The following is a 26633-nucleotide window of genomic DNA, read 5'->3' as shown; positions in this document are numbered from 1 at the left end:
AAAAGAGGCGCATGCGGCTCCAGAGCCTCAGGTTGCAGACCGCTGCACTAAAAAAAAAAAAAACCCTTTTGTGGAGTTTTTTTCTTCTGCTGTTTTTGTTGATAACCACAAAATAAAGAGGCTTAAAACAGGTAAAGTATCTGCATCTCAGACATTTTCTCCTGATAATGAGATAATGGATCTCATTATCATAAGAAAACAATAATAATAATAAAAAATAAATAAATAGGGCAAGCTGTTTCCAGCTACCAGTGAGTTGAATGGCTCCAGTAATTTCTAAAAAGTGGGTGGAGTTATGCTAAATACTGTTCCACTTTAGAGATATTTATGGACCACAAAGAAATCTGTTTTTGTTGGTCAAAAAACCAAGCAGACGTAGAAACATCTAAAACCCTAGTCTCCATCTCCTCGGAGTACGGCACTTTCACCTGTACGCAGGTATGATCTGTGCTAGGTCCTCCCTGTACTGCTCCAGCGCCGCCCTTGCAGAGAAAGGCTCAGCCTTGCCTTCCAGGCGAGCCAGATGAATCAGCATCTGGGTGTGAAAGACGGCTCCGCTGGCCCAGTGCCTCAGAGAACTGTTGGAAACCATCAACACCGTTTGAGCGCACGGTTGGACTACAGAACCGTTCTCCATGACCCTGCACCGGGACCCCGCGTTTTACCTCGAAGCACAATCCCCCCCAAGGAGGCAGGTCTTCAGCTGGGTGAGGATGAGGCTGAACTGGGCCTCGAGTCGGAGGAAGTCCTGGATAAGCCTGTTCTTATCGGTCAGGTTGATCCGGCAGCGCTTCAGGTGCTCCTCCATCACCTCCTGGAGCTCCCAGATTCTCTGCTGGAGGTCAAAGTTCATGAATGAGTTTATATATATATATATATATTTGTGCAAAATCTTCCTGTTTTTCTTTTAAAAACTGGATTATGTCTTTATATAAAGCACTTTGAGTAGGGATGTGTTTTGGCAAGAGTCTGGTGATACGATACATATGCCGATACGTGTCTCATGATACGATACGTATCGCGATAAATCCCAATACCGTACCAAAACGATTTTTCACTTCTTTTTTTAAAAGTATCACTTAGAAAAACGTTACTTGAATAATAATATAGTAAAGAGATTTAAAAAATTGTTTTATTTAAATGTCACAAAGTCAGAATTCGCAACTCAATACAAGTATCGCCAAATAAAATATTGCGATATTTCACCAAATCGATTTTTCCCTGTACTCCCCAACTCTGAGTAACACAAGTCGGAAAAGTGTGATACAAATAAAGTTTGATTTGATTTCAAAGTGCTTGACAGTGATAAAAGATTTGCAGCGACAGAACTAAATTGTCGCGAGGAGGTTCATCGTCCAAAACCGTCACCACGTCTGCTTTAATCGGAACAGTATGAGGAATACGAGAAAGAGACAGCTGTGGGGGCTAAAAAGAAGGCTAGCGGCGTTTGAAAAGATGGAATAACAAAAAAGGAATACACGGCTTTAGTGAGGTGGAGGACCTCGGCTTCGTCTGTGAGACAGATTTCAGATGTCATCGCTTGCTTGTTTAAATTATGAAGCTGAGTTACTGTTCTTGACAAATCTTTTCTGGTCCTGAGATAAGTCGTGTCACATGCACACACTTAATAATAACAATTAAGTAGATGTGTGGAGGGTTTTGGTAAACCACCTCAAGAGAAAGAAATAACATGGAATCTTGATAAAAATTGCTTTAAAACAGAACATTTTTAAAGTTCTTATTTCAAAATGTTTATCTTTTGTTCTCACTTTAGAGACAATTGCACTAATGGACTGAAGTTCCTCTAAGAAAACTTAAAGAAATGCTGCATTCATGTGGTGACGGACAATCAGAAAAATGACTTATAAACACACATGAACGTCTGAGAAACAACAAATCTTCCACATGAATGTAAAATAACTTTCTGTACATATAGACAAATGTCAATGTTGTTTTTATGTACCATCTAGGACACATCAGAATTATAGGGAAATAAAACATTATTAAGGATTATATACATATATAATTTATTGTAGTTTTGTGGGTCAGACTAAATAGCTAAATGGGCCACATTTGGCCCCCAGGCCGTAGTTTGCCCACCTCTAATCTAGCCATGATATAAATGAAATGCACAAGCACACTTCCTGAAAGGCCTGAATGTTAAAATGTGGAAAAAAAATACATCAGTTTTATTTGAAAAAGTTGAAAAAAATATATATTCTAGGCTTTTATTGCAATCTTTATAAACAAAAACTCCACATCCTCATTTGTCCTCATTATATATTTGATTATTACAGTTTCATTATTATTCAAAATTTTGCCTTCCACGCAACTTTAAGAGAAATACCACAAAAAACAACTCTAGAAACTTTTGGCAAATGACTAAAAACCTAAATATTAAAGAAGTTAAGCAGTAAAAATTATTTCTAAACTTTCTTATTTTGATTACCATCAAAAAAATGTGATCCGCATTTAAAAAGTCACTGCTGGTCTTACCTGAGATGATGATGACTTCCCTTTTCCTCCTGATGAGTGTTTGGAAGACGTGTAGACCATATCCATCACCATGGTGATCATCAATCCCAACAGGCCCGCCAGGCGAGGCTCATCCGAGAAGGTCGAGAGTCGGCCAATTAGATCCTTCAAGTAGGAGGGGGCACGATGCTCAATAGAGCCCTGCAACTAAGTGAGGATGCAGTTTTTGTGTCACACTTAGCCGGCGACAGGAATACCTGTCTGAATTAAACAGTGTGATGAGCAGGATGATCTCTACTCTTTACAGCAGGAGAGTCAAACTCAATCACACAGGAGCCAAAATCTAAAACACACCTTAGGTCGCAATTTATTGAACACTCTAAAACTACATTTTTAACACTTTAAAACCAACTTTTTAACATAATTATGAACTAGATATATAGCATTACCTGCAGTACCTGCATTACCTGCTGAAATTGATAGCTAAAAACACTGAAGCTGAAATCCCTGAAGCTAACAGCTGCAAACGCTAAAATATTAGCCAAATGCCAAATTAGCCTAAAAAATAAAAAAAAGAAAACTCAAGTTAGCCAAGACAGCTAGCATGTAGCTGTAAAAATGGCTAAACTTCAAAATTTCCTAAAAAATTTAAAAAGCCTAAATTAGCCTAACTCCTAAACAACAAAAAATGCTTTAAAAAAAAAGCCTCAAGTAGCCAAAACAGCTAGCATGTAGCTGAAATACTAGCTAAAATAGCCTAACAAAGTCTTAGTAAATGCCAAAATATTCTAAAAAGCCAGCAAAATGCTAATTTTTAAAGCTTTAAAACTGTAACTTTTTAACATAATTATGAATGATAAAAAGGCAGGAATACTATTGCAGAATAAATCAACTTAAACCTTAAATAACTTTCAATATTTTACTCAACATGAAAATATATTTTGTCAAAATGATAGAAGTTAAAAATAAGCTCAAGATAACATCAGGTCATTGATAACAATAAAATAAAATGATCTGGAGGGCCGGATGGAATTACCCGGAGCCTTGACTTTGACACTTTACAGAAAACCAGATTAAAAGCATCAAACACTGAGTGGTCCCAGTAATGATTTCCACCCTCTTTACAATCCCAACAGAGCACCATTTTTAACACTGAGTGGTGCTTCATTTTCCACAGCTGATCTATGTTAACTCTGCAGCAGCATCCACAGTGTCACAAAACCTGTTCACCTGCTGGAGCTGTTCCACGAGGCCAACCTGGGAGGCAAAGCTCTCCTCCTGATTGGCTAACAGGAGAGGATGGACGACTCTGAGGTCAGGTACGGCGCCGGCTTCCAGCATAGCTTCATAGAGGACGGAAGCAAGCGCATCCTCTTCTGCTGATGACAGCAGCTGGCCCATTTCTGTTTATTCCAAACAATCCTTATTTATTGCAGCATCTTCTAAAAAAACAAAAAAAAAGAATAAAAATAAAAGCAGCGACATTTAATGTATAATTTTAGCATAACAATCTAACATTCTGCCTTTGAAAACATGTTCTTACATTTCCAAACACCTGAAATGAGCATTTCTGCCTCCTCTTCACTCAGCAGTGACAGCGGCAGCTCCGAGCGCTTCCGGCTCCGCTCTTCCTCTTCTCTGGACCGGAAACGCGGCTGAGTCATAAAGCCACACCGCCCCCCAGTGGTGGCAGTTAGGTATTACATGCATTTATTACATCTGAGAAGGGTTTACATGCCTTAAAATGTCACACCAGTTTTATGATCTTAAACTGAATCAATTATGACAAAATTAAGCTTTTTGAAGTTAAATTTTGAACTTTTTAATCTTATTTCACAGGATTTTATCATATAAAGACCAACTCTAATGACAGTTGTGGGTTTTTTTTCAGGATCTTGCAGAATTTTGTTTATCTCGATGGAGGTCAAATACAGAGAACATTAACCTTTAAATTTAATTTTTGAGTGTTTCCTTATTCAAATTGTTGTGAGTCTTGACCAGACAAAAAAAATCCAGTTGCAAAGAGGTTGTAGGCGCTACTAGTTTTTGGACTTTAGGTTTTTAAAGGGTTCCAAAATGTGTCGAAAGGGCCAGATCAGAACCAGATGGTGTTCTGATAATCCACCTCATAAGAGAAAGAAATAGAATACAATCTGAATGAAAATGCTTTAATTTTGACCAAGCTATGACTTTGGATCTCATTTTAGTACCAATTTCACCAATGGTTTGATGTTCTTCAGGGAAGACCATAAACTTGGAGAAATGATGCAGTCATGTGGGGTTGGAATGATCAAAAAAAGGATTGTCTGACTCGGAAAAAAGACATAAAAGTAAAAAATATGGCAAGTCTTCCAAAATCACAGAAATCCAGAATAACTTTCTGCACCAAAACAAAGATCAATGTATTTATAGAGCGCCATTTATGGGGAAATTCCACAATCATAAAGGGAAAAAAGAAGTTGATTCGCTTTGGCGACCCCCTGAAGGGAAAAGCCGAAAGGAAAAGAAGAAGACAGGGGGGAAAAAGAGCAAATAATGATTATTATAGTTCATTCCTATTTTGATATGATCAGATTAAATAGTTTAATGGGCCGTAGTTTGTTCACCCCTGTACTACGGCAAGCCACAAGCTCCATTCTGATGCCTCCACTTGTAGACAAATAGATCCATGAACATCATTCCTTATCTGGGTGTGAGAGGTTACAAGCTAATGAACTACTGTTGCTCTGTAGAAACTAAGTCCCAGAAAATGATACGATTTTGGCTAAAAACTGCATAATCATAATTATAACTCTACATGGGAACAAAAGATCAAAATGACTGGAGTGGGACTAAAGAGGTGGACTTTAGGCAGGTTTTGCATCTTATCCAAGTGTGATTTGTTAAATATTTAAGTGTTGCCAAAGTTTTTTAGATTTCATTTCAGGCTCACAGGAGATGGCTCTTTTGCTTGATTTAATAAGTGGAGCAGTGTTTTGGGAATTTCTTCCATGTGGGGGGATGTTCTGTTTTAAGTGGAACAGGGGCTTCTCCTCTGTGAGGTCAGAGCTGCACGTGTGCAACAGCTGAAGTTGAATTAATTGTCTCTCACTCTGTTGCAGACGATTTGCCAGGTTAGGTAATTCACGCACAATTATTTTCCACTGTAGCGACATATACCACTTTGTGCACCGGCTGTAAATGGAGTGGAAGGAAAGCCTGTCAGACATCGTTAAGTTTTATTACCCACGGCTGCAAAACAAATCACTGGATGAAGGACTTAAAGGTCAAATCTAAAAAAAAAAAAACTAAAAGAATTACTAAAACTGTAAGCAGGCACAGAGTTTCTGCAAAATATGGTTCAGATTAGGATCGGTCAGACCCAAAATGAATCTTTTTGTCAGACTAAAAAAGGAAAATCTCATCCAGTATTTATTACTCTTCAAATAAGTATTTAAACACCTGATTAAATCATTGTCAATATTTGGTACAGTAGCATTTGTTTGCGATTACACAGGTCAAATGTTTTCTGTTTTTCACCAGGTTTCCACTGCAGGGGGCATTTTGGCCCACTCGTCCTCACAGATCTCCTCTAGATCAGTCCGGTTTCTGAGCTGTCACTGAGAAACGCAGAGTTCGAGCTCTCTCTAAAGACTTTCTATTGGTTTTATGTCTGGAGACTGACTCTAGAACCTTGATATGTTCCTTACAGAGCCATTCCTTGGTTCTCCTGGCTGTGTGATTCGAGTCCTTGTCATGTTGGAAGACCCAGCCATGACCCATCTTCGATTCTCTAACTGAGGGAAGGAAGTTGTTCTCCAAAATATCACAATAAGGATCTATTTTTCATTTAGTTTTCCATGCTTTTGTTTGGAGCAGTGCAGTTCATGTGTTGTCCCTCTTTCTCACTCTCCTCCGGGGGAGAGATTCCAAATTCCAGGTGGCTTATCTATGCTCCTGTCCTTGGCAGTGGACCTCACCTCTGGCTCATCTTGGCAGTGGACCTCGCCTCTGGCTCCTCTTGGCAGTGGACCTCGCCTCTGGCTCCTCTTGGCAGTGGACCTCACCTGTGGCTCATCTTGGCAGTGGACCTCACCTCTGGCTCATCTTGGCAGTGGACCTCGCTTCTGGCTCATATTGGCAGTGGACCTCGGTTCTGGCTCATCTTGGCAGTGGACCTCACCTCTGGCTCATCGTGGCAGTGGACCTCACCTCTGGCTCATCTCACGTCTTGGAGCAGGAGAGATTCCAGATTCCTGGTGGCTTGTTTGCGAGCCACCAGGAGGAGCCCCGTTTCCTGGACTTGTTTGTGTCCTCCAGGTTCCCTCCTCTCAGGTATTTGGGCATCTGGGATCTGCCCTTTTGGGGAGGGGTACTTTCAGGATTCTGTGCTTGGGTTTTTGTAGTGCTTATGTCATGTTCTGTTTTCCCAGTCAATCTCACTAGTTCATGTTAATCATCCACAGCAGTCCTTATTTAGTTAATCAACCTCAGTGTCTTTGTGTCTGGTTTTCAGTTCTTTAAGTGTCAGGTTCTCTATTCTGCTACGACACTGGGTCGTTCTACCATGTTTTGTCATGTATAAGTTGATTTAGTAAATGTTTAAGTTTTCCTCCACCAAGTCTTTTGGGTCCTTTATCACCATTTCTGACACTAAGAGGAATTTGTTTCACTAAATGTGGTTTATATAATGAAGAAAAGTCGCATGCACCTCTTTAAACATTACTCCCGGTAACGAAGGAACCTTTTGTTTAGAGTTTAAATCAGTCAATTTGACAAAACAAATTAATTCCAAGCCTTCAAGTGTGATGTATGATCCCAGTCATCCAGGAGCTAACACAAAATGTTCCATCATTTCTCTTCTTTTTTCTTCACCGGTCTCTAATTTCCTCCAAATTTCTCCCCTGCTGTTGGTTTCCGTCGGTTGAGCTCAGTTTCCGGGTGATTGTGTATTTCTGTCTTAAAAAGGACTTTTATCCCTGAAGTCTCTGAGTCGACTTTTCTGTGAGCAATAATCATGCGCATGACTCTTAAAGGGTTTATTTTCATTTTCACAATTCCTTGAAGCTAAAACATCGATAAATCTACTAAAATTGAAAATATAAGCCAAAGAAGAGCAAGAAAGGATGCTATAAACTACAAAGGTATTGGAGGAGAGTGTTCAAACCCACATACATCATCCAGCTGTTTAGGACTCCATAAATACAGCCGAATGCCGTTTAGAGAAAGTGTTTCCATGACGGATTGCTCAAGAAAAGTTCACTTTACAAGAAAATCGGCCTTTGCCTCAGTTTTTAGTCACGTTTCATTAATGTTTTATTTATCCAAATTTTTTCTTCTTTATTTTTTGTCTTTTTTATGGTTTCACTTCATTCTATAAAATCCATGTTATTGTGTTTTTTTTCTTTATGCTCTGCACCTTATTTAGTTTTGATCTGTGAAGAAATTACAAAAATGTCTTTTTGACGTCTCACGATGAGCCAAACTGTGCAGCGTTCATTGTTGTTGCTGCTTGTGTTTCACAGAAATACACCTGAACATGAACTCTAGACACTTTAAACAATTAAAGAACAATAAAAAATAATAATAAAGCAACGTTTACAACTTTTTTTTTCTTTAAATCTATTGTTTTCTAGATTTTTAGGTTTATTTTTTTGCACTATTTTGTAATCAAAACAAATCAAACTTTATTTATGAAGCACTTTTCATACATATGTTCTATATCATAAAAACGTGTTTCAAATTTAAAAACCAAAGCAAAAAGAAGACATACATTTTCACAAAGAAACTGTTTTTACTTGTTAATAAATTTATTTCTCTTCTATTTTTGTAATTTTCATGAGTACTTTTCCTCTTGTGGTTATTTTCATTGTTTTTCCTTCCAAAAAAACTAAAATTATTATTAGAATTTCATCTAACAATAACATAATTTGTCTTACTTTAACTGATATTCACCAAAAAAAAGACAAAACAAAATAAAAAAAATAAGTTTTCTTAAAAAAATGTCAAACTAAAACCAAAGAATGTCAAAGCAGAGCATCACTCTGTAAAAACATTCTAAAAATTCATTCTAAAAGCAGAAATCTGTTTGTTTTTATTTACAGCTTTCCAGTTTTGTCCAGTTTGATCAAAATTGGGAATAAAAAAATGTTCATGTGTTTCATCTGATATAGATGTAAAGTCAGAGGATCATTTAGTAGATTTAAAAAAGAAATAAAACTTAACTCACATTTCTGCTTGTTTATTTGCATATTTACAAACCTCCTAAATGTTCCACATTACTTTAAGCTTAATACTTTATTGTGATGTTTCCCACTTGTTGTGTTTGGAATTTCAGCAGAATAATGTTTATCAGCCTGAATGCATTAAATGTGTCTGAAGTCATTAAAATGTCACAACAGAGGCTGTAAATACACAGACGGATGAGAATCTGTCTTAAATTCAAATTCAGAGCTTTTATTTAATTTCATTTTAATGCAAAGTCAGGAAAAATTGATCACAATTTCAGAGTTTATGAACATTTTGAGTTTAGCGGTTGTAGTTAACACTTTGACCACTAGATGGCTCTGTTGCTCCAAAGAAACAGGTTCTGTCGTTTACTGTAAACTTTGTTTACAGCAACATGATAAAAAGGATTTTGGAACATTTTTCTTTTTTTACACCATGTTTTTTATAATAATAACAATAACTTATATTAGTACAATGTATCGGAAAATAATACATTTAAGGGTCATTTCTACTGTTTTTTAACATTTGTTTTAATTAGTGATGATTTTTCTGTTTCTTAAAGTCCAAAAGTTTGTTTTGAATTAATCAGATTTTTGCTTTTTTTAAGATATAAAGAACAGAGGGAACAGCAGCAGTGGAGGTATTGATGATGTAGATGACGCCTCCCGCTGCAGGTCGCCTCCTCAAAACTTTAACACCAAATTCTCTGGTGCGGAATCATCTCCCCTCTTTACTGCTGACATCATAAACCATGAGATATTATTAGTTCAAGCTTTTGTGGATGAACAGTAAAGTAGTGAAACTTTCCCCATAAATTAGTGATTTATTTGAGAATACTGAGATTAATATTTTTATCTAAAAACATGACCTTAGAGACACGCGAGTGCTGCCTGTCTAGCTTTTATTAAGCTCAAAATATATTTATACATTAACTCAATCAGAAATCACAGGAGGATTTAGCAATCTTTTACTGTCGATGTTACCACATAACAAAACCAAACTGACTGAGTGGGGAATCTGATCCTTCAGCCTTTCTAAATGACTATGTAGTTACTGACCAGACAATAACTGGACCAAAACTACACGTTGGGGGTCAGATGACATCTTTTCATGTGTGGTGAGGGGACATAAGGACTGTTTGGGGCGTGGCGGTCATTATCTAGAATGAGAATCCAGTTTCATCTGAGCCTGCAGGAGTTTGGAGGGATGGAAACTTACAGAGAGAAAAGTCTGAGCTGAGGAGACTTCAGACGGAAAATCAGAGAGTTCCGTCAAGAGCGAAGATGGAGACATCCTGTTAGACAAAATAAATGATTTTATTTTTTGGATTTTTTTTTTTTAGCATGACGTGATAAATACATCTTTTTTTTCCCTGAAGTGTCTTTGAGTATCTTTTAAAAGCTCTATATAAATAAAATTTATTATATTATTAAAAGCATTTTTCTGGGTCACATGAAAAGAAAATATCAAATAGTTTATTAAATTTTTTTCTTTTCTGTAACATTTTTTCAATTATTCAATATTTTGAAAACAAGAAAAGCTTTTGCTATTTTTTTACTTGTATAAAGTTTTTTGTAATCACAAAAAAATGATAATAAATAAACCAGGACATAAAAGACAAAAATGAAAAAATATTTTTTATCATCATCAACTTTATTTATAAAGCGCTTTAACACAATTTTAAATTGAACAAAGTACATTAAAAGCTAAAACAAATGTAATAAATAAGTGAATACAAACATAAAAGCAAAATAAAGGAGAACATAAATGAAAGAGCATGAAAAAAGAAAAAAATGAGTTTAAAAACATACAATAAAACAAAATCTCATTTGTTCGTCGATAAAAATGAGCTTTGAGTTTAGTTTTATAAATAGACAGAGAAGACGCTTGTCTAATATTTAGCAGCAAAGCGTTTTAGTTTAATGTAAAATAGCAACAAATAAAAAGTTCGTTGATAAATTGGACATGACATGCAAACGATAAAACTAATTATGTTTATCAAACTTTGTGGGAACACTGACAGGAAAGTCCCTAAAATGATAAAATAATAATTTAAATTGGTCTAAAAATAGTTGTATCATTTTAAAGCTTTCATTGGGTTACAATATCTTTAGTTTTTCCAAAACTTGCATCTCCTCCAGAGTTTAGAAGAACCCACAGGATTTACAAAACTTCGTCTTCTGATTTTGACTTGTTGCACTTCCACCAAAGGACCAGCAGAGGGCGACATAAAACCAGCTAAATCTGTTCTCTAATCTTTCCAGTTTGTAAAATCAATAAATGATAATTTGGAAATTTAGCTTCATTTAAAAAATCATTCGGGTTCCAACACCCAGAAATTATTACCTTTGCTTTAAGTAGATACATTGTTTATTGAAAATGTTTTTTTATTTTTTTTTTATTTTACTTTTTCTTGCAAGAATATTTTTTGTACTGCCTAGACAATATTTTTGGACTAAATCTAACACATATGGAGGGATTTCTGCTAAATATTTCCTCTGTTGCCAAATAGAAATATAATTTTAAAAAAAGGAAAATGTTTTTGCTGCTTTTACAATCTAAATATTTGTGTTGTTAAAATCTGTCCGGTACGTTTGCTGTTACAAACAATTGAAATAATTCCGCAGAAAATGTGAAACGAACATTTTTTTTGTGTGTCTTCTCCTCCTCTCCCATATTTATTCATATTTATTACATTTATTTATTACTGTGCGCACATTAATTCTTTCCTTACAGTCGTGTTGCAAGTAAAATATATATATATTTCATACATGTTTGATAATCATTAAACTTTTCTTTTCTCCTAACACTATTAGATAATAAATACATAAAATTGTCCAACTAAAATACTACAAATTAAGATGAAACGTCAAACATAGAAATTACAAGTTTTCTTTTTTTAAGAATATCAATTAAAAAACTAATTGTAAACATTCAGAATTAGAAAACAAACTTTTTAAATGCTCATTCAGCCTATTTAAAGACGAAAACATATATATGTTTTTATTTTACATTCATTTTATTGTGGTTCTGCAAAACATTTCCTCTTGAATGACTAGTTTTTGCATAATTTGAAGAAGAAAGATGTGAGGAAAGTCGTGAAATCGTTTATTTATTTTTCTTTTTTTAATGATTGGGACTAAAACATTTTTAGAGGGAGTTGTGACCAAAACTAACATGCATTTATTTATTTGTTGCGTTGAATTCACCGTTTATGATCACAATCCAGACCTGAATGATGAGCTGCGCGCGGCTGATCCAGGAAGCGAGCGCAGCAGCTGCGCGTCACGCTCACGCGGATCCTCAGAGCGCAGGAACAGGTTCATCATCCAGACGACTCCGGCGCTCAGAGGGGATGAAAACTCTGATCAGTTCAGTTATTTATTTCATTTTAATATTTTATGGCGTTATAGGGCGTCCGGAGAGAGAATCCAAAGACGCACCTGACCGGAAGGGAGGATTTTTACGCGTCTTCTATGCGTAAAATTCATCTTCTATGCGTAAAATGGTTTGTTTCGGTTCGGACGAGGACAGAATCCTTTTCATTCGGATGTTGAACTCTTTTTGTTTGTACTAAAAGTCATTTCTGCGGTGCAGAGACATGGAGAACGACACCACGTGGGGTAATTTCTCAGAAGTCCTGTCGGAGCTGGACGGGACGGGCGGAGAGGGGGAGGAAAGCGGCGGTGGGGGACGCGGGCTGCGCGTCCTCGTCGGCTGCATCCTCTTCCTCCTCATCGTGTCCACGCTGCTCGGGAACACGCTCGTGTGCGCGGCCGTGATCAAGTTCCGCCACCTGCGCTCCAAAGTCACCAACTTCTTCGTGATCTCCCTGGCCGTGTCGGACCTGTTCGTGGCTGTCCTGGTCATGCCGTGGGAGGCCATCACGGAGGTGACCAACACGTGGCTGTTCGGAGGCTTCTGTGACGTCTGGATCACCTTTGACATCATGTGCTCCACAGCGTCCATCCTCAACCTGTGCATCATCAGCGTGGACCGGTACTGGGCCATTGCGAGCCCCTTCAAGTACGAGCGAAAGATGACCCACCGCGTGGCGTTTGTCATGATTGGAGTGGCGTGGACGTTGTCGATCCTCATCTCCTTCATTCCGGTGCAGCTGAACTGGCATCGTGCCGGAGAGGAGGATGTGGTGGAAGATCCTGTGAGGACCAACCTCACCAACACCAGTGACCTCAATGCCACCGCCGTCCTCGCCATGAGCTGTGTGGCCAACCTGAACAAAACCTACGCCATCTCCTCGTCTCTCATCAGCTTCTACATCCCCGTGGTGATCATGATTGCCACTTACACGCGGATCTACCGCATAGCTCAGACCCAAATCCGTCGGATTGCGTCTCTGGAGCGGGCGGCCGAGCAGGCGCAGAACCAGGGTCACGGGGTGAGCCGGAACCTGCAGCAGCAGCACCGGCCCAACGACGAAGCCTGCCTGAAGTCGTCGTTCAAGAAGGAAACCAAAGTCCTGAAGACGCTTTCCATCATCATGGGCGTGTTCGTCTTCTGCTGGCTGCCGTTCTTTGTCCTCAACTGCACCGTGCCGTTCTGCGACCCGCCGTGCGTCAGCGACACCACCTTCACCGTCTTCGTCTGGTTCGGTTGGGCCAACTCTTCCCTCAACCCGGTCATCTACGCGTTCAACGCAGACTTCCGCAGAGCCTTCGCCACCATTCTGGGGTGCAACCGCATCTGCTCCAGCAACACCGTGGAGGCCGTGAACTTCAGCAACGAGCTGGTGTCCTACCACCACGACACCACCTTCCACAAGGAGGCCCTGGTCCCGGCGCAGTCGCAGCAAGGCCCGCGGGCGCTCAGCGTGGGGTCCGACCCCATGGGGGACATGGGGGTGCACTTCGACGAGGAGTCGATGATCTCCAACGGCTCTCCGAGCCACGATAGGCTGCTGCTGCTTCCCGCCGCCGTGCGGCTGGAGGACGACACCGAGATCTCTCTGGAGACCATCTCACCGGTCACGTCAGCAGGTGGGCTGGAGAGCGACGCTATGATACCAGGACAAGTCCCTCAGGATGGACCGGACAGAGACTAACAGCTGACCAATCACAAGAATACAACTTTGGGAGGTGAAAGAACTTCATTGTGTTGTTGGAGATTTCCTTTTACTGTCGTAGAAACATCACAAAACAGTCAAAAAACGGATCCTGTCAGGGTTTCCTGCTCTTCATAAAAGATTTGTGTCGAAGTTTATGTCTATTTTTTGGCACAAACAAAAGCAAAAATATAAAAAAAACCCAGCATTTCTCAAAATGTGTTTTTTTTTTGTTTTTTTCCAAAATAAAAGACACTCTGTGCCAAAAAGGATCATCTCAGTGCAGCTCTGAGCAGCTAGTAACCAATATTGTGCAGCCTAAGAAAATATGTGTTTTTAACTCATAAAAGATGAAACTTTTTACTAAAGTTTTGATTTGCATATAAAATCTGTTATTCTGGAGGTAGAGTTGATCAAACAAGACGTCTTCAGGTCAACAGGGATGTAAAAACCTACATAGTTTATTATCTATGTGAACCTCAGACATTAATTTATAAATGTAACTAGTCTAAATTAAAGAAATGCTAATTAAGTAATACTTATTTTTTAAAAATGATATTTTCTTTTCTTTTATTTATTTATTTGTTCTTTTTTCCCTCTTTGTACTCAGCAGTCTTACACTGCTGGGTTTTGTTATTTTAGTTTGGGGTTTGGTAGTCATAGTTTGTGGGCTTTATTTATTTGTTTTCTTCAGGTAGTTTTGGTTAGACAGCCATTAGCATTGAGCTGCTGACTCCAACAGTCTCCATAACTTATTTTATGTTTGGTCAAGGAGCCACAATGGAGAGATAAAAGAGCCACATGTGGATCTGGAGACCTCTGGACTAGATCCATTTATGTCCTTGTTTTCTACATCTGAGGTGGCTAAAAAAGAGTAGTACAGCTGGATATCTCCAATAATGATTGCCAGTTGTGTTGCACTGCTTATGTCAGGTTTGGGTTGTGAGGGGATGATGGGAAATGAGGGGAGGCTTGGACCGCACCAACAGAAGTTGCGCCTGGTTCACACTGGACGCGGAAGCGGAGCGGAGTGCGCGCAGCATCCGCTCTCTCCCATCACACCAGACGTGCATTTTTCTGCAGCGGTCCAACAGGCGCGTCTTCTAGAGCTTTTTTTTTTTTTTGCCGTCATGGATAAGTTAATAACCTAAAAATATGACTCCATGTTTCTGCTAGAAGAAGCAAATATTTAGTAGAGCTATACTTCTTTACTTTATCAAAATCCAGCCCCACCCCGCTCCAGACGTTAATCTGTGTGTGTTGTGATTGTTTATTTTCATCTCTACAGTTTGTTAAGATGCAAAACTATGATCACATTTGTAAATTGCAGTGTTTTATTGTGAAAAAATTGATTATATTTAGAAAATTTACCTGATTTTCTCATGTATCTTGATGCAACTTCCTGCCAGAATCTACATGGATTACTTGTGATTTGCGCACAAAATAGACCAGACACCGCCGCACGGCACGAGCCTTCTGGGGGGGACCGCACCTGATGTGACCCACATCAGAGGTTAACAAGCGCCGCATAGAAGGGGCCTCCGTTCCACGACGCCTCCGCGTCCAGAGTGAGGCCGCAAGCGATCCGCGTCAATTCAGGCAGGAAGTTACATCAAGATACGTGAGAAAATCAGGTTTATTTTCAAAATAAAAACCAATTATTCACAATAAATCACTACAATTGACAAATGTGATCATAGTTTTGTATTTAAACAAAAATCAAGATAAATATACAATCACAACACATTTCTCTGTGTGCCTCATCAGCAGATAAATAAAGAAGTATAGCTCTAGTAACTACTTGCTTCTTCTTAGCAGAAACATGAGGTAATATTTTTAGGTTTTTAAGTTACACATAGTGGAAAAAAACGAAAAAAGCTCCAGTAGAAACGCCTGCTGACCGTCGTGGAAACGCACATCTGGTGTGACAGAAGAGAGCGGACGCCGAGCACACTCCGCCACGCGCGCCACTTCCACGTCCACTTTGAACCTAACGTTAGGAACTACTGCCGCTCTGCAGACACTATGTCCAAGAAAACGCCAAAAGTAATAAAAAAATGTTGTTTAAAAGCTGCATAATTATAATTAAAAGACCACTAAAAGACCACAAACTAATTGAAGTGGTACTTTAGTTTCTACACATATTGTAAAGTTGCAATGCAACATTATTCAGTGTATAAAGAGTTGATAATGTTGTGAGAGTGGGGCAGGACAGTCATTAAAGTTTATAAAGTTATATATTCTGAGGACTGTATTATTTTTTATTGGTATACTTCAACTGCGAGGGACAAAATGTAAAAATAAAAGTACATCAAGAAAATTAAACTGAATGTTTTTTAAGAATGTGTGCTGATACAGAAAATACGCGTAATATTTTTTGGACTGTACTGCACATTTAAAGTCCTTTAATTTTCTTAAAAAACGTGTGCCTTAAAAACCAGTCTACCTTATGTATTCTGTCTGGTTGTTCTTACTGATATCAAACGGATTTTCTTTGGCACAAAAATTGGTACAAGTATTTGAATAGGACTGTGGTAAACTACGAAGTCGCACCACTTGATGCTTTACGAATATCATAACCACGAGTGTATCAGTAAACTTTGCTTTGATGTAATATTATGATGAGAGTTAAAGACTTAAAAAAAATGAACTGAAAAAGTTTTTTTGTATTTGATACGATGTAACTGAACAATGTTTAGTGTTACCGTTAATGATTGGAATAAAGTTTGACTTATCTTTGTTTCTTGTTTAACTTAGTGCACAGTATAATCCGCTGTACCTTACGCCTGGTTCACACCGGATGCGGAAGCGCTGCGAAGCGACTTGGAACAGAGGCCGCTTCCATTTGGCGCCCTTGTTAACCTATAGTGTAGTTCACAACAGGCGCAAACCGCCGCGGCGATTGTTTCGCCATCTGTTCTAATTTTGGGGTGAACCCAACTGATCCGGATCAATTCTGGCAGGAAGTTATGCCAAGACACAAGAGAACATCTGGTCAGTTTTCAAAATAGAACCAATTTTCATAATTAAATACCGATATTGATCATATTTTTGTAACCAAGCAGACTGTAGAGATGAAAATGAACGCTCAAAAGACAAACAGACACAGATCAACGTAGTGGGCCGACTGCAGGGGATGTTTCATGTCTGATGATGGCAAAAATAAATAACCACAACTGAGCAAAAGCGCCTGTTGACGGTTGCGGAAAAAAATAGTATGAATGAATGAAAAGGTTTATGTCAAGCAATCAGAAGATAACATCTTATCTTATCAATCACAAGTTGATCACTTAAAAGGGAGTGGAAGGAAGCGAACTTATATAATCCCACGCCGGCTCGACCATACCATTTCTCTACACGAATTATCAATATCCGGTTCAGGACTTAATATCAAATATTTATACTCTACAGTCATAGATTCAGGTTATTAACCATCTTTAAGATCAGTGATTCAATAACATTAACTTCCACACACAAATCATTTATATTAATCAGTAACAACAATCTATATATGCAATAGAGTTAGCTTAGCCTGGATGTCGGCTAACGGAAGTTTGAGCTCCGTCAGGTCGACTTCTAGATTTTTCTTGCGTGTCATGTTCAACTCTCCTTGTTGAGGATTACTGCTGTTTTACAGTAACTTTGTGATCAGAGTCGCTTATAAACGACTTTGAAAAGACGAAGAGTCGAAGACAAGCGTCTGCTTGTTTGTGAACCGGAAAAAAGAAAAATAACGTAAAAAAGTGTCAACTGGAGGTGAAGCGGATACCGCTTTGCAGCGCTTCCACATCCGGTGTGACCGAACAATATGATGTTTAGCACCTACAAACAAGAAAGAACATTTCCCTTCGTTATTGTCACCTGTCGGAACCGGTTACCTTTACATGCGACTCCAGTGCTCCACAGATCCCCTCGCTTAAGATTTCATCTGAAGTCTGTCATTCGGATCATCCAGATGGTCTCTGGACCAGCAGGTAATGGTCGTTGAAGAGGAAGATTGCATCCCAAGACTGTGAAACATGGAGGCGAGAACATCATGATGTACGGTGAGATTTGGGCCCATCATGTTCCCAAACTTATTTTATTTCATTGTATTTCTTTGGTTCCAGGTCTGAATCTATGTTGGAAAGATATAAATATCTGATGTTAAGTTATGAACCGGATAATGATAATACACATAAAGGAAATGGTATGGTCGAACTGGGGTAGGATTATATAAGTTCGCTTCCTCCCACTCCCTTAAAGGCAATCTCTTATGAGTGCTTGAAATAAACCATTTCTAATCTAATCTAAATCTAAATCTAAGCATCAGGGCTACAATCCAGTGGCTTTGGGGAAAGCATTCCAAGGATCTGGAGTGGCCTAACTGGTCTCTGGAGATAAACTTTAGTTAAAGCCCCAAACCATCAACACTCGACTCAGAAAAATGGCTGACAGAATGTTCAAACTTCTTGGTTTGATTCCAGCCCACACCCTATCTGACAACTTCAGAATTCTCCATCACAGGTCCCGGTAACCAGCCGAGAGTAGTCCAGTGATACCTGAAACATATCCAGGATCACTGGCGCTTGAGGCCTGGAAGTTCCCCACCCTGACCGACAGGAAACACTTGACCTGTCGTTTCCTGTCATGGTTATATCGTATTTAATGATGAGGAACATCACAAACTTCTCAGCTTTTGAAGTGAGACAACTTGCAGAATCGATGGCTGTCAAATACTTGTTTGCCTCACTGTTCATGTTATTGTTAAAACATTTGTTTGATTCCGTTTTCCTGGTTTGATTAGTTTAGTCTTCTGTGAAATCATGGGTTGGATGATTATTAGCTGGAATAAATCAGGATTCCTATAAATACATGAAACAACCCAGAGGACTAATATATCTAAAACGCATAAAAATTCATTTTAGATTCAGTTTTTAACTGAATCTCATTTCTGAGGCAAGAATTTGTTTCAGTACAAGAAAATAATTAGACTCCTTTTTTAGATCAAATTCTGAAACACCCTGTTGTGCTGTCACAACAGGGTGTTATTTTTGGTTCGTTCTACAATATCCCCTGTGTTCCTTTGATTCCCAGTCAGCCCTGGAGATGAAACGGAGATGAGGGTCCTGGTGACCCCTCAGGGGTCGACCCCCTGACCCTTACAGGTGTCCGCTACAGTCATTTTAGAGAGTGCATCATCACAGAGATCTCATCTCTGATACATGAGCAGCATCCTTGTTTTATAAGAGATTTCATGCATCTCCCAGAAAGTGGAGACAAAAAAGATTCTTGTGATCTGCCAGTTTGAATGATTTGAAAAGTAAGGGAGCAGATAAAAGAACATTCAGCCTTAAAAAAAACACATCAACCTCTTGTTAGGTGGAAGATGTGAAGTGATGCAAGTTCTTAAAGCAGAAGTGAAATCAGAAGGTTGCAGTGACAATGCCCCCAAGACAGACTTGTTTTCATTATTATTTTAGGTTGAGGTGGTAAACAAATTAGAGCTCTCACAATCAACACCCTGTTTGCTCATCCACTTTCATACTAAACGGTTCCTTTAGTCTATGGAAGTCTTCATTCTTCATGACCGCTCTAGTCTCAGAACCCAAAGAATTGAGGCTATGATCTGGGGACATTACTCAGCTCTTGAGCTATGTTTATAATGGAAGAACGGAGAAGGAACGTTGGAACATTAAATCAATGTTCAACCAGAAATGTTGGTTATTTAATGGTGGCTGAGAAAGAAGAAGAAGAAAAAGTAATGTTGCAAATAATAGGAAACGTTGCAGCAAATAAAAGAAAAACTGAAAATTACAAGAATTGTTGCTGCAAATAAATGAAATGTTGGAAATAATTAGAAACTTTGCTGCAAATATAAAGAATTGCTGCAAATAAATAAAAAGAAATGCTACAAATAAGAAGCAAATCAAAGAAAGACCCCTGCAAATAAAAAATAAAAACAGTCCCATTAGTTTGACCTATCCACTGGGGGAGCGGTGAGGTGCAGACACAGCCGCGTTCAGGAAGACTCGGCCTGGATTTGAACTCGACCTTCCAGTCTCAGGGCAGACACTCTACCACAGGGCCACTGAGCCGGTCTTTGTCCCTATGAAAGACTGATATTTGACATTTCATTTGCGCCTGGACCGTACCAACACGTCCTTTGGCAGGTACTGCAAGACATTCCTGAATATATATTGTTTCATGAGAAACCGTAGGGTAACATGGATTAGACCACGTACAACATATACAACAGACTCATTTGAATAACAAAGTCTTTTTTTTTCCACAGCTGGAATTCCTGAGACTCATCCAAAAAAGAAAAGGAAGAAGCCAAGTCAAAGCTGTAGAAAACACCCAGCTGAATTCTTGGACCATTTTGACAGTCACTCCTAATTTAGAGACATAAGAATCACTAAGCAAACTTACAAGGCTCTCCTACAAGTGGACAGACGGCCCAGAAGAAAAGTGTAGTTATGAAACTAAAGACAGTTGACTGGGGATGTCCCGATCAGGTTTTTGGGCCCGATCCGATTCTGAGTCATTGGATTTGCCAACACTGAGTCCCAATCCGATACTTTAACACATTTAAAACATGAACAAATTGAATAAACAGATTTGTGTTGTCCCTTACTTATATTTAATTAACCTTTTATCATCAAAAACTAAAATGGAACACTTGTGTGAAGTAGCTTTGATAAACTAGTAAAAATAGAGCAAATATAAACTAGGAAAAAAGTAATCATTTTCTTGTTATAGAAGTGATAGTCACATGAGAACGTTTAGTGACTTTAGCTTTAATATCTTTAGAGCTATTGAACGTTTTTAACCAAATGTGATTCCTGTCTTCATTTACAGTACTTTGTTTTTAGCATGAATTTGATGAGTGTTCATGATTAGCTGATATTAGTTCATTTGTTTTTTTCAAGATAATACACTTCAAGTTCTTAAGACATCACATTTTCAGTTTTATTACCACAGTAGTTAATTTTAACTTTTATTTCTGTCATAAATCAAACAGGCATATCAAAGAACAGCTCGGGTCCTAAAGAGCTAAATCCCGGCGCTAGCATGTATCAGTTAGCAGCTGCTGTTTAGCCATCTGTCTGCAGCACGAATAGCTTCAGATTAAAAAGAAAACTGTTGAAATGCCTCTAGAGGTTGTCATTTGCTCTAGGCCAAACCAATAGACACTTGTTGCCAGTTTAAAGTGTTTCCAAAAAAAAAAAATAAATAAAATCCCAGAGGTCTGAATCTGATCTAGCTTAACTGAATTGTTAGCCTCCTGTTTGAACTGCCGTTTTCATGACATGCAGACTTCTGGTGCAGTTTTTAATCCAGAATTAAATTGAAATATAAAGTGCAGCTCATAATGAAATCTGATTTTTGGTCAACCATGTGATCAGAACATCCCTACAGTTGACTAGTTCAGTGTAATTGCTCATTTTAAACATTGTAGATGCTTGTCCAGTGAGATTAGATTGAAAACTGATAGCACTACTCCAAAGCTTGATTTTGAGAGAAGCTTCATGCATTTCTCCACATATCAGCCATTGGAGATACTATCACTGATTAAGGCTGAAGTAAATGTCCTTCATCAGTTCAGGAATGTCTTAGTTTGTACCCATTACACCAATGAGAAGTCTCACTTCACAACCCGATTGTCAAGATATTCTTCCCCAGTCATTTTACATGTTTAAAACCTGGTCACTGTACCCAATTCAGAAGTTTATGCTTTCCAATAGTTCTTACAAGCTTTAAGTTGCACCACATTTTAGTTTATATGATCAAGACAGCTATACAGTAGCCCCAGAGCTAGCCACTAAAGTCTCTAATCCTTAACGCCAGAACAAACCAGAATCTAGTCCTTAGAAACTAAATACAAGTCTGTCATTCAAGAGCAAAAGGACACTTTTAAATCTAGTGGGCAAGACTCCAAGGTAGAAGGAAAGATTAAACCAAACTGATCTACAAGAAGTTTATTATGTCTACAAGGATTGATGCCACAGTACCTGCAAAAGATATACATGAGTGAATACAAATATATACAGATTCTGGTATTCAGCAACTGAATCTTACCTCAGTAGCCCTCCTGGCCTTTAGATCCAGTCTTGGAGGATCCATCTTGTTTGCCTCCATCTATATCAATGTGGTCAAAGATGTCCTGGGTGTACTTGGCATCAGAGCTGAAGTCACGAGCTCTTTGGTAGCCGTTGCTGGACTTGACCACATGGGATGAAGGGTAGAGGGGGCGTTGCTCAACCATGCCGAGGGGGACATGGTCAGAGGTCCAGGCTTCACGTGGGAAAGGACGGCTGGGCATGAAGCGCAAGACTTCAGCAATGAAGTGAGCAACGTTGGCAAGCTGCTGGTCAAAGTCAGAACCAGAGGAGCCAACGGAATATCCAGAGCCAGCAGTTCCAAGTCCAGGAACAGAGCCTGGTCCACTTTGATCTGAACAAGAGAGAGGGTTGAGTTAATGCAGTCTGTTTTTAAAACTCCTTTATCGCTACTTACCTTTCTTAACAGGAACACAAGCTCCAAGGTTGAAGAGGAGAAAGACAATCCCAGATATCCTGTTTAGATAGAAAACATCAGTAAACAAAAGGAGCAAAAGCACTAAGCAGTGACCATGAAGACTTACTTCATAGCACACAGAGCCATCACAACAACCTTCAAGCCAGAACCAAACAGCACAAAGACCCAGAAGACAGATCAGCTGCTGTTTGATGAAGCTTCCACGCGATTTGGTCTTATAAATGCTCAGTGGTTCTGTCAATGCCACATTGGACTCCACCTGATCCTATTAGACTCATTCATGTCACCTGCTGTCCAGCAGCTGCATGGTTCATGCTGGGTTCTCCTCAGCTTGGAACCTTACATACTAGTTTAACAACATTTGAAGGCTCTCCAAAGACCACCGTTTGTGGTTTCATTAGAAATTCTTATATTCAACTGCTTATTTTTTAGATGTTCTTCAGTCTAAAGAAACATATCAACAAGTCATTTTAATTTTATTTAAATAGCCCAATATCACAAAAACAATTGTCTCTTTGGGCTTCAAGCTGGTAATTTTACAAAACGAGATCAGTCATAAAACATAAACTATAGCTAATCGCTAAACTAAAAGGACTAAACTAAACTGGGTATCCCTGTCCTTTGACCCTCCCTCCCAGTAAGGAAAAAACTCCTAAAAAGCCTGATTCAGGGGGAAAAAAAAAGAAGAAACTTTAGGGATGTCCACATGAGGGAGAGATCCTCTCCCAGGATGGACAGGTGATATACCAGGACTGTTAAAGAAGAATTAGTTTATCTATCTCCACAACCACATGCTTAAATAGTGTAGCAGACAGGCTTCATCCAGATGGGGTGGAGGACAGCTGGGGATGCGAGACGTGCCAGAGGCGAGGTCCACCACCAAGAACAGGAACACTGGAGTGGAAAGAAGGAACAACATATGAATCCCACTGCACCAACAGAGTCATGCAGAACTGATTGAGAAATAAAGAATAGAGGAGAGAAGTAGATGAAAATAGAGGAAAGAACCCCAGTGCATCATAATATGTTTCCCAGCTTCTAACTTCTAGCAGCTCAATATGTAGAGAATCTATTTTTAGCATATCAAGCATATATTGGAAAAATGTGTAAATTATAATTATAATTGTATAATTAGTTACAGTATTAGACTGAAACACGTTTATCTTGCCGAACTTGAGATCATTACAGGGACGGGGAAAGTGATGCTTACACTATTTGGTGCAAATCACAGACTTTTTCAGCAGACTCCTGGCCAATTACAGTTTTTCCCAATTGCTAAAGTGCCGTTCTCCAAACCAGCTAATCAGTTGTTTTAACTCTTTTCTCAAAATCGTCACTTTTGGTGTAAACTTAAAACACAATTTGAAGGCAACACAAAACCTGTAAAACTCTTGTATACTCTTTACAGGACACATTCTCACTTTTAAAACCCACTTGGCTTTCACGACACACGAAATGCAAAAATGTTAACACAAAGAGACAAAAATTCAAACTCGGTTCCAGCACAACATTCAACACACAGCTGATCAAAACTGAAGACACACATATACATATATATATATATAAGGGCAGTTCTGGAACAACTGAGCAGCTTTTCAAAGATTGACAACAGATCTAGATCGGCACCAAGACCCGAACCTACACTAAGGCCCAATCAGAATTCTACTTCCCTTCATTTATCCAAACGGAGAGTTATGAAAAAATAGTGTCTAATATTTTGGACTTTCATTCAATGATGTCATCAATAATCGCCGGTTCGCTAGCATTAGCGCTGAGCTTCCAGCACTTGAATACATATAACAACAGCGGTTATATAACTTTAAAAAATCACGTTACAATAAAAAGTCATCAGAGCGCACCCACGTGAAGAAAAGCGCGGTTTAACCTCACAATGGTGGACTCTGGACCCCTCCGTTTGGAGGGTGAAATTTAAAATATAATAATCCGGACACGACTTCCACTTAAACTGCCAATTCGGATTGGGCCCAAGACTTGGACCCGAAGAAAGGACAAGAATTTCTAATGAGATCCAAAATATAATTTAATACCCCACCCAATTATTTGTGTTGTCATTTACTTATTTCATTTGTTTATTTGACTACATCTCACAAACCTTTTTTTTCCATAGTTAACAATATGTGAGTGTACTTGTGTATATATATTTATTTATTTTCAATTCTTTCATTTATTTGTTATCATTACTATTTCATTGTCCTGGGAGGCTGCTGCCTTGGGAGGTTATTTGATTGTTCAAGTTATGTTCTGAATTGTCATCGGAAATTGTTCAATAAAAAATTGTTCTTAAAAATATATATTATTTTATCAACTCTTATTTTTGTGATGATGACAGTTATTTGCTTTTTGTGTTCAAGCGTCTTAAATATCGACACAAAAATACTTTTAAAAAAGTCAAAATGTGTTTTCTGTAAATCAGGGATCTCAAATCAAACACACCTTAGGCTGCAGGCCGAATCCAATAAACATTTATTAAACACCTTAAAAAAATAAAATAAATAACATTACTATGAATAAAATCAGTCAGGAATATTATTCCAGAATAAATCAACTTAAACCTTAAATAACTTTAAATATTTTACTAAATACATTTTGTCAAAATTCTTCATAAGGGCAAGATAACATCGAGCCTTTAATAACAACACAATAAAATGATCTGGAGGGCCGGATCCGGCCCCCGGGTCTTGACTTTGACACGTTCTGTAAAGGATTAAATTTTACTTGATTATTGTTTAACTTGTCAGTTTAGTAAAACCACAAATGGATGAATAAATCAACGCGTCTCGGCAGTACAATCGTTCTCATGATTATCCGTCTAAACAGCTCTAGCTCAATGGCTTTTCAATGTCAGACAGCACTTCTTGTCCTTTTCTCCTGCAGCTTCACCCTCTGCAGCGGCGGTCTGTCTCACCGCCGCACACACAGGAGGTCGTAGTGTGGTGTCATAATCACAGACGGTAATCACACCAGAGGAGGCGACGGCGGCGCTCTGATTGCAGCCTCCTCTCGACGACTGTTCAGGAGGAGAAAGTGGACGCCTCTGTTGGCGATCAAGGACTCGGAGGGTCATCACCTGTTCATCTCGCATCAACGCACACACACACTTTACACACATAAGATGACACTCCAGCTGGCTCTCAGTCCAGTACAAATCATTAGACGCTGCAGTGGAGAAGCAGAAAGAATAAGAACCAGATGAAGCAGAGAAATGTGTCGTCTGGATTAACTGTAGAAAACATAAACGGTTTATAGTTTGTTCAACAAAAATCAAATCTGATGACAAGTTTTAGGGCTGGTCTGCAATCAGAGAACTCTCACTAAACACTGTAATAATTGTTGGTGATTAAAAAGCTTTCACTATATAAAATGAAATGTTAAGTAGTCTTTAGTGTGTGAAAACAACAACGTCCTAATGAATTTAATTAAATACTTGCTGTTCAAACTACTTAAGAACACATTTACCAAGAGGTCAAACTCAGCTGGTCTGAGTAAAATTCTGTCATGTGTCGCCTTTGTTGATGTAAGTTTGAGGCAGTGTTTATGTGATCATCGCTGTTAAAGTCAAGGCCCGGGGGCCGGATCCGGCCCTCTGGGTAATTCTATCCGGCCCTCCAGATCCTTTTATTTTACTGTTACTAATGACCCGTTGTTATGTCTAACTTGTATCATTTTGACTAAACATATTTTTATGGAGAGTCAAATGTTGAAAGTTATTTAACTTGATTTTTTCTGGAATAATATTCCTGCTTTTATAATATTTATAATTATGTTAAAAAGTTACAGTTTTAAAGTTTAAAAATGGTCATTCTGCTAGCTTTATGGACTATTTTAGCATTTACTACGATTTTTTAGGCTATTTTAGCTAATATTTCAGCTACATGATAGCTGTTTTGGTTGATTTAGGCTTTCATTTTTTAGTTTTTTTTAGGCTGTTTTGGAGTTTAGCTAATGTTTACATGCTAGCTGTTTTTGGCTAATTTAGGCTTTTTTCAGTATTTTAGGCTATTTTGAAGTTTAGCTTTTTTTTCAGCTACATGCTAGCTGTCTTTGGCTAACCTAAGGGTTTTCTTTTTAGTTTTTTGGGCTAATTTGGCCTTTGGCTAATATTTTAGCTGCCTATTAGCTTTAGCATTTTCAGCTAAAGGCTTCAGTGTTTTCAGCTATCAGCACTAGCATCTTCAGCGGCCAAATTCAGCTTAGAGCATTCACACTAGCATTATCACAGCTAATGCTATATATCTAGTTGAGAATTATGTTTAGAAGTTACAGTTTTAAAGTTTTGAAATGTTAGTTTTAGTGTTCAATAGATGTCTATCCTGTTCGACCAGCGACCTGACGTGTTTTGGATTTAGAA

At 38.6% G+C, this 26633-nt stretch overlaps 2 protein-coding genes across 7 annotated transcripts in view; one reads left to right on the top strand and one right to left on the bottom strand.

Annotated features, from left to right (window-relative positions):
- LOC112162193 overlaps positions 1–4177 on the bottom strand; it is an 11256-nt gene extending 7079 nt beyond the window's left edge. The window contains exons 1-5 of one of the 6 annotated variants that reach the window (XM_024297907.2): positions 4019–4168; positions 3706–3917; positions 2497–2682; positions 666–835; positions 429–578 (exon numbers count right to left, since the gene is read on the bottom strand). In XM_024297907.2, the coding sequence (XP_024153675.1) occupies positions 429–578; positions 666–835; positions 2497–2682; positions 3706–3876 (677 nt within the window). In that variant the 5' untranslated portion in view covers positions 3877–3917; positions 4019–4168. Of the gene's footprint in view, positions 1–428; positions 579–665; positions 836–2496; positions 2683–3705 lie in introns of all 6 variants that reach the window. The other 5 variants (XM_024297909.2, XM_024297908.2, XM_024297910.2 and 2 more) reach the window with 5 other exon arrangements.
- Positions 4178–11496: 7319 nt separating this feature from the next.
- LOC112161963 (D(1)-like dopamine receptor) lies at positions 11497–13936 on the top strand. Its single transcript, XM_024297535.2, has one exon. It carries the CDS (start codon positions 12284–12286, stop codon positions 13742–13744), a length of 1461 nt encoding a protein of 486 aa, XP_024153303.1. The 5' UTR covers positions 11497–12283; the 3' UTR covers positions 13745–13936.
- The last annotated feature ends 12697 nt before the right edge of the window (positions 13937–26633 follow it).

Source organism: Oryzias melastigma, linkage group LG15 (genome assembly GCF_002922805.2).
Source record: "Oryzias melastigma strain HK-1 linkage group LG15, ASM292280v2, whole genome shotgun sequence".
NCBI lineage: Eukaryota > Metazoa > Chordata > Actinopteri > Beloniformes > Adrianichthyidae > Oryzias > Oryzias melastigma.
This window is presented reverse-complemented; position numbering and strand designations above follow the sequence as displayed.